Source organism: Aethalodelphis obliquidens, unplaced genomic scaffold (assembly GCF_003676395.1).
Source record: "Aethalodelphis obliquidens isolate GAN/ISIS:26980383/991018 unplaced genomic scaffold, ASM367639v1 scaffold40, whole genome shotgun sequence".
NCBI lineage: Eukaryota > Metazoa > Chordata > Mammalia > Artiodactyla > Delphinidae > Aethalodelphis > Aethalodelphis obliquidens.
The window spans coordinates 13480256-13495905 of record NW_020837984.1 but is presented as its reverse complement, the minus strand read 5'-3'; the positions used below and the strand labels follow the sequence as shown (position 1 = coordinate 13495905).

The following is a 15650-nucleotide window of genomic DNA, read 5'->3' as shown; positions in this document are numbered from 1 at the left end:
CAAGTGACCACCAGCACTGGAGAACGTATGGCAAGACTATACAGATGGAGGCCCCCTCATCCTACCACCCACACCTCTTCTCTTCCCGCTGCCCGCTCGCTCCATTTCGCAGAGTGAGAGGCCGCACACACATGCACGTCGACACGCCAGCCCAGACATCCAAGCTCTGTTCCGGGCCTCCCTGCCACCAACCTTCTGCAGAACAACCACTAGGAGGACCCAGGAAGACAGGCGGGCCGGCCCTGGAAACAGCTCTGGCTATCCTTGCGGGGAATTTCACCTTCCCGAGTGGTCTAGACAGCTAGCAGGGCCCAGGCTACGGGTGGGCAGACACCTCGGCAGCTAGAGCCCGACCAGAGCAGGACCCTGTAAGATCCAGGCCTCCAGACGGCGGCCCCATGCCCAAATCTAAGGGCAGTTCTGGAGGTGACGACATGGGTAGACGGAAGCACTTGTAGGCAGCAAAATGAGTTGGTTCTCATTCAGGTGCACATACTTTTCTCTAAGAAATAAAAGTGAGGGTGGCAGTGGGAGTAGGTGTTAAGGCCTTGAGGAGAGAAAAAATGTTTTGGGGAAAAGGAAAGGAAACTTCCTAGCTAAGCGTAGCAGGCTTGTCTGGGTCTGTTGAACATACACCTCACGTGATGGTTCACAAATTTTAAGTAAATCCAGGCAGCTCAGTGGTCTCACTTTCCCCAGCAATGTTCAGGAGCCCATGTACAGGTGCCAAGAAAGTGGCTTGTTGGGTTTAAACAGGGTTAGGGGCAGAGGAGTTAAGGGTGTTTGTTCCACAGCTCTGCAATGCCAGAATTAGCAGTCTATGGTCAAGAGGACATAAAGGAGGATTGATGGTGAAAAAGTGGCAGAACCAATGGAATGGGAGCTCACTGAGGGCCGAGAATCGCTGGAGTGGGTGCCTGCAAGTGAGACTTCAGAGATGGTACAGTTATGAGGGAGGACATGGTTTACTTAGGACCATGAGCCGTTTCTTTCAAGAAACATTTTTTATCTGGAACCCTACTTTGTATCTGTAAAGACACAAAAGGTGATTAAATCATCCGTCGCTTCCGTTATAATGCTGGGCATTTCAGGCCACAGAGGATGAGATATGGGGATAACTTTGTGATGACCAGGGACTGGTTAAATCTAGGTCTTTCTGGAGAGAAATAAGGGAAATGGACCTAGTTTACGGGTAGAAACGTAGTTATGTTGTCTGTGGGCGCCCTCTACTGGCACTTAGTCAGAATAGCCATGTGGGGTTGGAAGCTTTTGGGGGTGTGTGTGGGTGTAGGTGTGTTTTAATTAACGAGTGAAACTTGCCCCTTATAGATATTTAGGGGTTATGGCTCAAGTGGGCAAGGAAACTTTAGTTACGGAACAAACCCTACGTCAGCATTTTAAATGTCACAGTCTCAGTTACGTCATTTATGACTTTCTGATTCTCTTTACAGAGAGCCCTGCTTAACCCTAACCTTGAGGGTCTCTCCAATGGGATTGAGCTACTTGAAGTCAAGATCTTAATATTTTTTTATCTTCTTACATCCTGAACCTAGTACTGTGCCCAGCATATTGTAGGTGTCTGATAAATGTGTGTCAATCAGAACAGAAGGGCAATGAGCAAATGAGCAAAGTGGTACAATGTCACAGAAGGAGGGTTTAATCCTACTTGGCCAATTCAGGAAGGCTTCCAAGAGGAGAAGGGTGGTGGCCATGGGGATGGGGAGGGACAGGTAAGGTTGAAATGAATCCAGAAAATAGAAGAGCAAACCTAGGGGCCAGATAGAGACTCCACAAGGCAGGGATTTTTGTGTGATTCTGGAAAGAAGTTCCCTGCTATATGACTGACAGCTGTGGCTCCCAATCCTTCCTGAGAAAGTATGAACAAGAAACTTAAAATTTCATAAAAACAGAGAGAGGAAGCTAGCATGGCAGATTCAGGCAGGCTGAAGGAAGAATCTGGAAGGATTTTTAACCATGAGTACTGAAAAAAGAACAACAATTCAAGGTTTAAAGATTCCCCGTAATTTTTTTACCCTAAACTGTGCGACCTCACCGGAAATTCGGTTCAATAGATAATACAGAGCACTTTTACAATGATGGCATTCTTTTCTCAAAATGCCTTGTTTTCTCAGACACAGAGCGTGGGACCAGGGTGACTTTTCTGGTTTTCATACTGAGTATCTCATATCTCAGGAACCCCCTGAGTCCCAGGCAAATCGGGACAGCTGGTCACCCTAGCTGAGCAGGGGAACTCAGAACAGCTCAGATGGAGAAGGCTGGTGCCAAGCTGGGCTCAGGACAGAGCACAAAGGGCCCTGGCTGAGAATGGACAGGGGATGCCAACTTACTCTGTACCTGTGATCATCATAGCTCTGGGTTGTGAGCCCGGTGCGATTCCTCACCCACCAGCAAAATGGGTTTCTGGGTTCTAAACGACCAAGTGCCCAGAGGAAATTGCAAAAGAGCAAGGAGGGGGGAGAGTGCACTCGCAAGGACCCTTGGGTTGCAACAGGAGAACTGAGGCCAAGGAAGACAGAGGTCTCATTTTGAAGGTCCTGCTGTTTCTTCACAATTGTATCTAAAAATAAGACCTGGAAATGAGTAGTTGGCCACATGCAGGATTCTTACAGAACTGGAAAAACTAAACTGCTGCTGCTGTAACTCACACGTAAGACATCACAGACATTAACCATTGATCCCAGTGAGGCCCAAACAAACAGCCTGCAACCTCACTTCGATGGCCAGAGATACTTGTGACAGTGGGAGACGTCTGCAGCTCTGGCGGAAGCGGCTCCTCAGCAATGGGGGAGGGTCACCCAGGTGGTGCACAGCCCAGAGTCACTCTTTTCCTACCCAGAGTAAGAGGAGTATGAGGAACGGTCCCTATCACAGCAGCACGGAGACAGGGACCTCTCTACAGCAAACATCCTGCAGGACACTTACCACAAGCCCTTCCTCATCCTTATAGGAAAGTCACAACTCAGGTACTTTACCAACTTAGGAAAGAAATGGCAAAAACAAACAAAACAAAACAAAAAAAAGAAAAGCAAGAGGAAAGGAAAAGGACAAACGATGAAAAGTGATGTAGCTGTGTAAACATAGTGGATGAAATTTGTATGCCTTAAGGAAGGGCTGCAGAGTCAAAGACTGGAGGTGAAGGAGTCAGAAACAAGACACGCCAGGCAACCCCAGAGCAGCAGTGCTGTGGTGAGCCGGGGGCTGACACTGGGCAGCAAAGGGGATCAGCAGATGCTGAAAAGGCCATTTGTCTAAAGAAACAAGAGAAGAACTAAACGGGACCAAGACAAACTAAAGTAGCACTGCTGCCTGGGGCTTTCACCAAAGACTTGGCTAGAAGGAGTTGATAACGTACCCACATTGCAGTCATGCGCTTGGCGGCAGTGATGATGACAAGTGATATACGAAGCACATGCCGATGTCTGCTGTTATGCTAAGAGTTTTACCAAGATCGTCTCCTTTAATCGTCACAATAGCCATATGGGTTAGCACTGTGATTATGCCCATTTTACAGATAAAGAAAGTGAGAACCACGGTCACATGACTAGCAACTAGTGACGGTGGAATTTACTTTAAGGTAACTTTCTAACTACCATATTGTGCACAGTTGGCGTGTGTCACTGTAGCTAGTTCAGACTTTGTTAGAAAGTTTTTTGGTAAGCTTTATAAAAATCATTTTTAAATATTAAAAAATATTTTATATCAGCATCAGAAACTTCATACTGTACCACTTCCTCTTTCACTTTGAAACTCTCAGACCAACAAGGAAGCCTACAGTGGTTCAGAAGCCATAGACCAGGGTTCCAGCAGTAGCGTATCACCAGCCCCATCTGGAACATCCGTGTGTACACATCTTGGAGGTGGGTGAGTAGCATAAGGATGAAGTGAAGCGGCTGTCACAGGGCACAATATTGAGAATGTTCCTTGAAAAGGACCTGTCATGTAGAGGTGAGCAAATACATGTTACATGAATGAATGAATGAAATGAAAATGAAGCCACCATCATTACATATAACTAGCAAAAAAATGAGTGGGGCTTCCCAGGTGGCGCAGCGGTTGAGAGTCCGCCTGACGATGCAGGGGACACGGGTTCATGCCCCGGTCTGGGAAGGTCCCACATGCCACGTAGCGGCTGGGCCCGTGAGCCATGGCCGCTGAGCCTGCGTGTCCGGAGCCTGTGCTCCGCAATGGGAGAGGCCACAACAGTGAGAGGCCCGCGTACCGCAAAAATAAATAAATAAATAAAATACGAGTGGTCATAGAATTGTGTTTTCATTTATGAACTAAAAGAATTGATTCTGAGCACCCATGTTCTTTGAACACTGTTTTTAGAAAAATTATAATGCCCAGTAGCCACTAATAAGTATGAAATTTATTCACAGGCTACCTGAGGAGTTGTTTACTGATAGATTGCATATACTTACACTCTCTCCTTAAAAGACTTCATGAGTTTTTCATCTTCAAATAGAAAACTCATTTGCAATGAGCACATAAATTTATGCCAAAGACAAAGGAAAATATAAGTCTGCTAATTGAATGGGTAAAAGTTGTGATTGAGCTTCAATTTAGCTCTGAGTTTCCTGGCAGACAAGGCAAAAAAAGAAAAACAATAGGTTTCACAATTGTCTTAACAGAAAGGAGGAAGCATGCCAGTCCCTCAAAGGAGACAAAGTATGAGCACTGAAGTCTCAGTGAATTTTCTCATCTAGGGTTACACATAGGAGTCGCCTGCATTGTTCATTTCTTGTTCTCATTTTTACAAAATGAGGAGCAGATTTCATGAAATTGTTACCTGCGGTGATGACTAAAACTGATGGGGTGACGGTAAAGTGCAGCTTAGTGAGACCATCTGTAAGGATGCCAAGGTAATGTAGCCCAAGCACAGCTTCTAGTTTGATCTGAGGTTAGAAATCAGATTATCTATAAAGAAAGGAAACAGGTGTTTGCTAAACACCTAACGTGTTTTGTGCATGAAATGTTTTCTTCCTCTCAACATACATATTATTAATTCTGTTTAATAATTAAGTGAATGTTTTACTGGGATTTACTGCAAATCAGCAAAGGGGTCCCAAGCTCACGCACTCTCTTCTGTACCACACACACCTTCCTGCACTCCTACACTCTTACCAAGAAAAGCCAATGGGCAATTCATCCCTTAGACAAGCTTCTGTCGGTGCTACTTTTTACAGGCAATTCGAGTTAATTCTCTCCAGAGAGGGCCTAGAGTGCTGGGGTTGCACATTACTGATTAAGGAGAAATTTCTTTGTTTAAAAGCCAAGCGGACGGGAATAAAGATGCAGACCTACTAGAGAATGGACTTGAGGACACGGGGAGGGGGGAAGGGTAAGCTGGGACAAAGTGAGAGAGTGGCATGGACATATATACACTACCAAATGTAAAATAGATAGCTAGTGGGAAGCAGCTGCATAGCACAGGGAGATCAGCTCGGTGCTTTGTGACCACCTAGAGGGGTGGGATAGGCAGGGTGGGAGGGAGGGAGATGCAAGAGGGAAGAGATATGGGAACATATATATATGTATAGCTGATTCACTTTGTTATAAAGCAGAAACTAGCACACCATTGTAAAGCAATTATACTCCAATAAAGATGTTTAAAATTAATTAATTAAAAAGATAAAAGCCAATCGATCAGTTGGTAGGTTTGACTCAAATCTCTCAAGTTCAGGAGGCTTCGCTGAGCTCACTGCAAAGGAAGTCCACAGTTTCTAGATTTGTGAGTCTCTCTGTTTAAATGGCCTGGGAAAAGATCGTTACCCTCTCCTTCCAGTGATAGGTAGACTCAAGGTCTCCCAGGGGACAAGATGTCTACACTGTGACTGAAATGTGATAGAGCCTAATTTAGCTCTGAGCTTCCTGGCAGCCAAGACAAAAAGAGAAATACAATGAGTTTCACAGCTGTCTTAACAGAAACGAGGAAGCACGCCAGTTCCTCAAAGGAGACAAAGTGTGGGCTAAAGCACGGGCAGGAATCGGGTGGTAGTAAGGGAGCCCTGAGTAGAGAGGGCTCCAGGCAGATGAGAAAGGGCAGGGAACTGAAAAGGACATGGCTGGGGTCTAGAGTGTGCGTGCGTCTGCTTGGGGAAGCACGTGTGGCAAGAGTAAGCGGGCAGGTCTAATCCCTTCACAAGGAGGAGCTACACAAAATTATAGAGTTTTTTCTTCTCCAAAAGAACAGGGACCATGCACAGGAAAATCAGTCTGAGAAGGATGGCAAGTCTGGGACTCACTGAAGAACATACACATCTATATCTTAAAGATATATCTATAGATATCTTTTATCTATAGATATATAGATAAAAATGAATGGCAGTGTTGGGGAGAGAGGTGGCGGGACCAGCATGCCGATTCTAGGAGCCCTCCTGTGGCTCCCGTGGCTGTTATCATAGGACTGGTCTTGATGTCCTGTAATTGTTTCTCTGTCTATGCCACACTAGCCTGTAAGCCTTGGAGGAGCAGAGAGCAGGACTGCCTTCAGATTTGCTTGCCAGATTTATGGGTGTCATTTTGTGTGTGTGTGTAAAGTGATTTTGATTTTTTAGAACGTATTCAAAGGAAGAACAAAAAAAGCTTCAAGGAGAAAAATGGTGATGAGTAAAGCATAAGACAAGAAATGTAAATTATTTTCTCTCTTTGTAACTCCCATATCTCAGTTCCCCTCTGGGGACTCCACAAAACTTACATACCACCCCCAGGCTGGAATCTGTCCCATTGGCCTGCCCCTCACCCTGGCTCTCCCTGTGGTATTTCCCTGAGTCTCCACGGGTGCCCTTTTGTCTCAATTGCTGTGCCAACGCTGAGGCTTCACATAAGCTCTTTACACACTCCCTTCTCCTCTATCCAATGAAACAAGCACAGAGCTGCCTCATGAGAGGCATTTTTTCTTTCATGCTGTCTTGTGTGTGATGGGACCATCATCACCAACTTAGTCTTCTTAACCAGTCCCAGGATCTTTCCAACACCCCTATAATGAGCAGCTTGCCGATGACCACGTGTAGGTCCTGGCTGGTTGCAACCTCTGCAGCTGCAGGAGGGCTTGGCACCTGGCTGCCGACTGCCAAAGAACATGTGCCGCCAGACCTTGTGCCAACACGCCTGGCCAAGCACTGGAATTTGTTTTAGCTTTGAGTATTCTTAATCATGTAGTTAATACTCGTTCACTATAGAAACTCTGGAAAATACTTATAAAGTAATAATACGTACATGTGTGGTTATACCTCACCCATAAATCCTTCACCCATAATTAGCTACTCCAGTTGGCCCTTGAACAACACAGGTTTGAACTGCGCAGGTCCACTTATAGGTGAATTTTTTTGATAAGTATAGTTCCTGTGTTTTCATTTTACAGATCTTTAAGTTCAGCGAAAAGTTTGTGTTCGATTGGGGATCCTTTTGCTATTTCAACATCTTGCCCCCTTGAGTGAATCATTTATCAATTCCTTTGTTTCTGAGGCAGAGATAGTAGTACTCAGATTTCTGCCTGCACGGAATGGGGAGGGAGGGTCCTGCGCCCCTAACAACCCCATTGTTCAAGGGTCAACTGTATTAACAAATTGTATATCTCCTTCCAGATGTTTGGTGTTTATTTACGCATTCGTTTCTTTGTTCATTTTATATACACTAATAAAATAACTTCTCATGTTACTACCAATAACGTTAGTTAGGTACATTTGGAGCTTCCCAAATGCATTTCCCTTTCTTTTTCCTACAGAAGTAACAACCATCCAGAACTTTATATTAATCAATTCCTCATTTTTCTTTATAGTTTTGCCATATACGTACACAGTTTTTAAGCTTCCTGTAAGTGAATCCCTATTCTGATCTTCTGCGACTTCCCTTTTCTGCCTAAAATTAAGTTTTTACTATTCAGACTCATTGAAATATACGACCACAATTAATTAGTTTTTGCTCTTGGGTAGCATTACATTTTATAAAGATACTACAATTTATTTTTCTATTCTGTTACTGATGGGCACTTGGGTTGTTTCCTGCCCCTTGTTATTTCAGGAAATACTACTACGGAACTTCCGTACATCTCTTCTTGTTCATATACACAATAGCTTCTCCAGGGGACAGTCTCCGGAGGGAAATGGCTGCTTCATAGAGTTCGTACATCATCAGTTTCACTGATCAATGCTAAATTGTTTTCCAAAATTGTTTTATTCTTAGTGTCTGAGAGTTCCTATTGCTCCGTGTCCTTGACAACACTTGGTATTGTCAGAATTTTTCATTTTAGTAATTTTGGTGGGTGAGGTTAGGTATGTCATTGTGCTTTTAATTTACATTTCCTAATTACTGTGATCAACCATATTTCCATATATTTATTGGCAGTATTATTCCTATCCTGTAAAATGCCTATTCATATTGTTTCTTCATTTTTTAAACTATTTTCTGATTCATAGGACTTATTTATATATTCAATTCTCTCTGTCTCTGTGGATCTCTGTATCTATCTATGCATCTGTTTATCTAAAACTGTACTTTCAAATCTGACAGCTTTTAACAAGAATAATAACCTACATTGGAAATTGGTCTAGTTACAGGGTCTTAAGTAACAAATATTTTTATTCCCTTTACTCTGATTTTCTAAAGAGCAAAACTAGATCCCATATCAGACAAATAATGATTTATCAAGTGGAAAAAAAGCCCTCCACTACTGTTGTTTTTCACTTCACTACTTGGGAGATGAGAATAATGAATTTTTGTTTCTGGATAATATTTTTTCAACATTGAATTTCAGAGGGTAAAAAAAAGTTGAAAACAACTGTCCCTCCAAAGTCACTTTTTTAATGTATCTCAGAGTCATATGCTCTCTAGGGCCCATTCTCCCCTCATTTGGCTTGGGGGAGCAGAGAAAAATGTAATACGTGCCTGCAACTGGATGCAATGTGGGTGGTCCTGAAATTCACCCAGAGATCTTCCAACTAAGCCCTCCCCAGCAGCCGGGCAGGAAGGGTTTTCCCTGGATGGTCAATACCCTCTCAATAGAGCACCTACATGCCAGCCTCTGGATGCGCCATACCCTTGGACAGTGTGCAAGAAAGGACACTGCATCCTAGAACCCACCCTCTAGGGCTTACAGTTCAGTTAGAAAGACACATAAATGAAAGAGTAAAAGGTGTGAGTAACACTGCATGAAAGAAATGGAAGGCTATCGTGATTTTAACCATTGGACTAAAATTGAAGATGACAAAGGATCGAAGGAAGAAGTATGTGCTCCCGGCTCCACCTCAAGTCAAGTCTGTTGGCTCTTCGTTTCCCTTGCCTCCAACCCCTGTTCCCTCCTAGGACCAATAGGTCAGACACAGGGTAGCTTGGGTCACATTCTCCCACCGCTTCCAGACCCATGGTGTGGTCTCTGGTCAGCCTCCCAGCCACTGGGGCCCTCCCCACTCCCTGAGATGGAAGTACAGAGAGTCCTCCACCCTCTCTTGGAGACTTCCACTTTCATTCCAGCCCTGGCTCAGCACTCACAAGATTCAGAGGGAACTAGAAGTGTCGCTCACCAAAAAGACGTTGGAGCCCCTTCCTGGGACACATCATGGGTCAGTGCCTTGCTATTTCCCTGAGTACTGAACCTGGTGTCCTCCTAGGGCACTGCCCATTCCCTGAAGTTATATCTTACTAAGAGCCTCTTGAAAGTTGACCTTGACAATGAATCATGAGGTAATACATGGATTCCAGTCCCAAGTGACCTGATAACCACATCCTCTTGGTGATGATCTATTCCAGTGGTTTTCAACTAGGAGAGAGATCTCTCCCCAGACATCCAGTAACTTCTGGAGATATTTTTGGTTGTCACAACTGATAGTGGTAGGGGAGTGCTACTGTCATCTAGTGGATAGAGGTTGAGGATGCTGCTAACATCCTATAATGCACAGGATAGCCTCCATCACTGAGAACTAACCAGCCCAAAATATCTGTAGTGTCCAGACTGAGAAACCCAGACCTACTCCTGACTAGCCCAGTCTGGAAAAACCACAGGTCATGACTCCCAGCTCCACACAATTTTTAATAGATGTGAGCTTCTTTGGTTATTCTTAAGTCAGTTCCTACCGTCACACCTGGACACAGGGTGCTGGAGAAGGGACCAGAGGTCCCATGGCTGAGTCAATGACTCTCTTCCCTCAGAGGGCTCAGCCTGTGATCTGAATTCTCATCAACGTGACACTCACAAAAAGTATTCTGGCTGCAGTTCAATCTCTTGGGGTGACAAACTTGTAAATGGCTTGGATAATGACAAGGGCTCCTCTGTATTTCATTATGTAATTATGATTTTTTTCATTAAAAAATACTAAATAATATCTGCTTGTACTCAATCATTCATTCAGTCAACAAATATGTGTTGTGTGCCCACTAGGACCCAGAACCATGCTCTATGCTAAATGAATGGTAATTGTCCAAGTCTACTAACCTAGACCACAGCCGGACTTCTTGATCCGGTGAGATGGAGGGCTGGGAGCTTATTAAATTGCAGATGCTTGGATCTCCCTTCAAAGATTCTGATTTTACAAGTCAGGGTGATGCCCAGGAATCTGCATTTTTAGTGAGCACTTGTGGTGACTTCTAACACAGGCTAACTATGGGACCATGTGTTAAGAAATGTGGGTAGAAATCATGAAATCTACCCAACCTCATCCCAGGTCTGAGATTATGCAGACCTGCACTCTAATGTGGTAACGTCCTCTATCGCTGAAAAAAATCATTTAACCATTTAATCAATTAATCATTTAACCATGAATTGTCTCAAACTTCCATTTTTAAAAGAAGGAGAATAAGACTTGTTCAAACACGGATGGTGAGAGGGTAGAATGACCCCACGTAAAGAGAAGCAAGACATTTTCAAAAGGAACAGAATCATAGAAGTTCTACTTCTAAAAACAAATTTTTTATGACATACAATAGAATGAGCATTGGCCAAGTACATTGATATCAACAGTAGTTAGGAGAAAAACCTCTGATTATGGAAAATCTCTCATTCTCTGAACCGACCTTCGATGATTCCCAGCTTGGTTAGGGACCACTAATCCTCCCTGGTTACCAAGATAAATGGCTTCTCTGATTACTCTCAATTTTCTTTCAAATTCTTTCTCAGACCTATATCATTACCACTCAGATATATGACTTTGCAGTGGACCCCTTGTTTTAGTAGCTCATTAACCACTGTTAGTGGTCCAGGTTTAAACCTGTTCCAAGCAAAGCTTTTCCTAGCCATTAGAAACACCTTAATACTTATCTATGTCCATTAACAAGGAAGTTATTTCACTATACAAGCATAAGGGCAAAACACAGGGAATCATTTCCAGCCCAACTGCTCTATTCTAAATTACTGGGGTCAATTTAATAGTAGACGGAACCCATATAAAGAAACTCATGATAACAATTATAGAACAGATTAAAATCAGTGTATCACATGAATGGACCTAGAGATTATCGTACTAAGTAAAGTAAGCCAGAGAAAAAGATAAATATCATATGATATTGCTTATATATGGTATCTTAAAAAAATGATACAAATGAACTTATTTACAAAACAGAAATAGACTCACAGACATGAATACCAACTTATGGTTACCAAAGGGGAAAGGGCCGGGAAGAAATAAATTAGGAGTATCAGATTAAAATATACACGCTACTATATATAAAATAGATTACCAACAAGGACCTACTGTATTACACAGGGAACTATACTCAATATCTTGTCATAACATATAATGGAAGATGATGTAAAAAAGAATATATATGTTTATAGACATGTACAATTGAATCACTTTGCTGTACACCTGAAACCAACACAACAGTGCAAATCAACTATATCTCAATAAAAAAATTTTTAAAAATCAATGTATCAGCAACATCGTTAATGAGAAGAGGTAGGAATTAAAGGCCAGAATATCTCAGAAAACATACCAGAGTCCCCTAAGGTAATTAATCTAAAATGTATTCTGTCCCTTTAATTAAACGTGTCTTCGTTATACCTTCAAAGGTCTCTGTATTCCTGTCTTGTCCACACTATTTACTTTTTGCTACAAGTAACACCACCTTAGCCCCGAGTCCACAGAGAAGGTCTGGGGACCCAGTGGACTCACAAAACAGAACACCTTGCATTCCCTTACAGATCAAGCATTTCCAAAGACTCCTGCCAAAATCCACTCAAAATACGGATGAGTGTCCAAACAGGAGGGAAATTATCCTTCCATGATAAACAGAGAAAAACTCACCATGTTTTGTGAGATCTGTAGCCTTAGTCCATCCCAAGTACCCCAGATCCCACACACCAAGGAGCTCCATTCCCACCACCTCCAAGCAAAAAAGAACCCCTCCCCAGCACTTGGGAACTCTGAGCCATCATATCAGTTTGAATGCAAATTTGACCCCAAACCCAGCTCTGCCAACAGATTCATTTTTAAGTAGACTCTGCTCCCTGCAGACCGACATGCAAATGGTGGGAACTCAAGCATGAGAACCACAAAGGCAGCAAAAAGACGTTGACCATACCTATTTTCCCAGCCTCCCCTCGCAGGTTGAAATCCCAGTTTCTTGGCAACTTCAGGGACATTTTGCTTCTGGTTTGGGTGAGTTGCTGCTGAAGCAGGGAGTCTGCCTCAATTCACGCCCTTCTTGGCTTTTTGATCTTCTTGCCCCACAAGCTTGTGTGTGTGTGTTTTCCCCTTTACGATTGCTTCACAAGCAATCTTCGGTTTGAGGTTGATCTGCCAGCATGTCTTCTCCTTTCTCAGATGAAAGGTCCATCCATCTGTCACCGGGGATGGTACCCAAACCTGCCCACGGTCCCTCGGGGGGCTGGTACCTCATGAAGTGTGCACCCTGCTTTTCCTGCTTTCAGTATTACCAGAAATATCCCAGTTGACACTTCACTCTGCGTCATGGGAAGCAAAGCTCCTGTTCAAAAGAATCTCAGGCCTCACTGAGGCGAGGTTGTGATAAACAACGGCTGCCTCTTGGCTTTTTTTTTTTTTTTTTTTTAACTGTCTGCTTCCTTGCATTTGAGGAAGTGGGTGGTTGTTCAGTGTAATGATACATTATAATCTCTTTCTTGAGAAAATGGTTTTTGGAAATGCTTGTATAAGTAGAGTGAGTGCTAGAGGTTTGATTAAAAGAAAAAGAAAAGAAAATTCTAAGACTCTGGCCATCTACCTCTAAGGCTCCCTTCTCATTGAACAGAGTGGGCTTACAAAAACGGTCAATAAGGCAAAGAGCTTTCCCCCAAAGTCACCTTCGTTTAGATCACCTTCTTTTAGTCAGCTTCTTCCTGCTATAAGACCCACATAGTAAGTTCTCCACCTACTCAGGACAAAGGTTCCAAGTGATCTCAGCCTGAGGTCAGGAGGGTTCTGATGTATTTAGCTAATAAGTGAGCTTTAGCTGGGTAGACCCACTTAAGTGTTATAATGGTTCTTTGACCCTGTGTACAGGGTGTGGGTTTGGGAATCAGACTGATATACGTTCACAACTCAGTTCTTCCACTTCCTAGCTCTGCAGCTTTTAACAAGCAACTGAATCTCTCTGGGCCTCAGTATCCTTAGCAGTAAAATGGGTTGATAATAACCGTGACTGCACAGAGTTGTGAAGGCATCTAGTACAGAGCTGGACGCATAGTGGTTACACCACAAACATCAATTCAACCCTTACTCCATTTAGTTCAGTTCTGTGACAGGCTTTCGTATGTTCAACTGGGCCAGACTGACCTAGTGATTAAGTATTTGGTCCAAGAGCCAGAATGCCTGTGTTCAAATCCTGGCCCAACCACTTTCTTGCTGTGTGACTTTGGATAAGTTTCTTGACTACTCTGTGCTTCAATATTCTCATCTATAAATGAGGCAAATAATAGGACCTACTTCAGAGGGCTATCATGAGGCTTATTAAAGAGAGTAGATAATAAGACTAATAAGGCTATAAGGTAATGGGACTAATAAGATAGTAGGTAAGAGTGCTCACAAGAGTCACTACTGGCCAGAATATGAGCTACACATCCTCGGTCCATTCATTCTTCAGCCCTCCTGGATGACTCTGCTATACTTTCTTCTTTGCCTCCATGTACTCACTGTTGATGCCCTGGCTTCCTGTTCCATTGAGAAAGTTGATGCAACTGGAGGAGAACGTCTGCAAGCTCCCATCACTGTAGCGCCCTCACTTCCATGCATGGAAGCTCACACACTCAATCTTCTCTCAGTTCCGAAGGATAAACTGTGTCATCACTCCTCTATCTTTACTGCTTCATCAGTTTCTTCTCTCTCTTGGAGCATTGCCACCAGCATTCACGCTTATTCTTTTGTTTTTTGTTTTTGTTTTTTTGCGGTACGCAGGCCCCTCACCGCTGTGGCCTCTCCCTTTGCGGAGCACAGGCTCCGGACGCGCAGGCCCAGCGGCCATGGCCCATGGGCCCAGCCGCTCCGCGGCATGTGGGACCCTCCCGGACCGGGGCATGAACCCGTGTCCCCGGCATCGGCAGGCGGACTCTCAACCACTGTGCCACCAGGGAAGCCCCACACTTATTCTTTTATATACTATAGTTTAAAAAATCTCTCTCGATGTCATTTCCCCCTTTGGCTACAGCCCCATTTCTCTCCTTCATTTCTGAGCCAAGTTTTCCTAAGAATTGTCTATACTTGCAAACACTTGTCCTACTATTCTCTCCTGAATCTTTTTGGTTGATGTTTTTGCTCCCATGACTCCACTGAATATATTCTGATCAAGGACATCGACCACATCCCTGTCACTGGACCCACTGGTCAATTCCACATGTCATCCCACTTTGACACATTTGATTCCTTTCTCCAAGCCCAAGCCCTCTCTCCACTTGGCTCCCAGGGTTCCTCACTGGTGTGGTTGTCTGCCTGCCGTTCTGCTTCATCTCCATTTCCTTGCTGATTCCATTTCATCTCCCTGACCTCTTAACAGTGAAGGAAACCAGGATTCACTCACTGGACTACTCTTCCATCTATACCCACACCTTGGTGAGCTCATCTGTCTCAAGGCTTTAAATGCCATGCATTTGCTGATCCATCCAAGGTAGATTTTCAGCCCAGACTGCCCCCTGAACCCCAAATCATACACATCTCTGCTTAAATAACAAATAACCACCTCAAACTAAACTGTCCAAAACTTATATCCGGCTTCCCTGGTGGCGCAGTGGTTGAGAGTCCGCCTGCTGATGCAGGGGACACGGGTTCGTGCCCCGGTCCGGGAGGATCCCACATGTCACGGAGCGGCTGGGCCTGTGAGCCATGGCCGCTGGGTCTGCGCGTCCGGAGCCTGTGCTCCGCAACGGGAGAGGCCACAACAGTGAGGGGCCCGCGTACCGCAAAAAAAAAAAAAAAAAAAAAAAAATCCAAAACTTATATCCGGAGGACCAGGCTGAAGGAGCAGGGGTGACCTGAGGCATATTCTTCTCATTGTGAATGAAAGGAGTGTAAGAGGGAAGAACCACATAAGCCTATTTAAAGCCTCTGCTCTTATCATATCTGCTCATATTCTAGTGACCCACACACATCACGTGACTAAGTCCAAAGTCAGTGAAACAGGAAGTACACACAACCCGGGGGTGGGGGATAGGGGGGAAAAGGAGTAAATGTTTGCTGATCAATGCTCCA

The 15650-nt window shown here is 44.0% G+C and overlaps 1 protein-coding gene across 1 annotated transcript in view; it reads right to left on the bottom strand.

The window, feature by feature from the left end:
• The window catches only part of ARHGAP25 (Rho GTPase activating protein 25), a 90822-nt gene extending 77819 nt beyond the window's left edge, over positions 1-13003 (bottom strand). The window contains exon 1 of the mRNA XM_027131882.1: positions 12535-13003. Coding sequence (XP_026987683.1) covers positions 12535-12595 — 61 coding nt within the window. The 5' untranslated portion in view covers positions 12596-13003. The remainder of the gene's footprint in view (positions 1-12534) is intronic.
• Positions 13004-15650: the final 2647 nt, after the last annotated feature.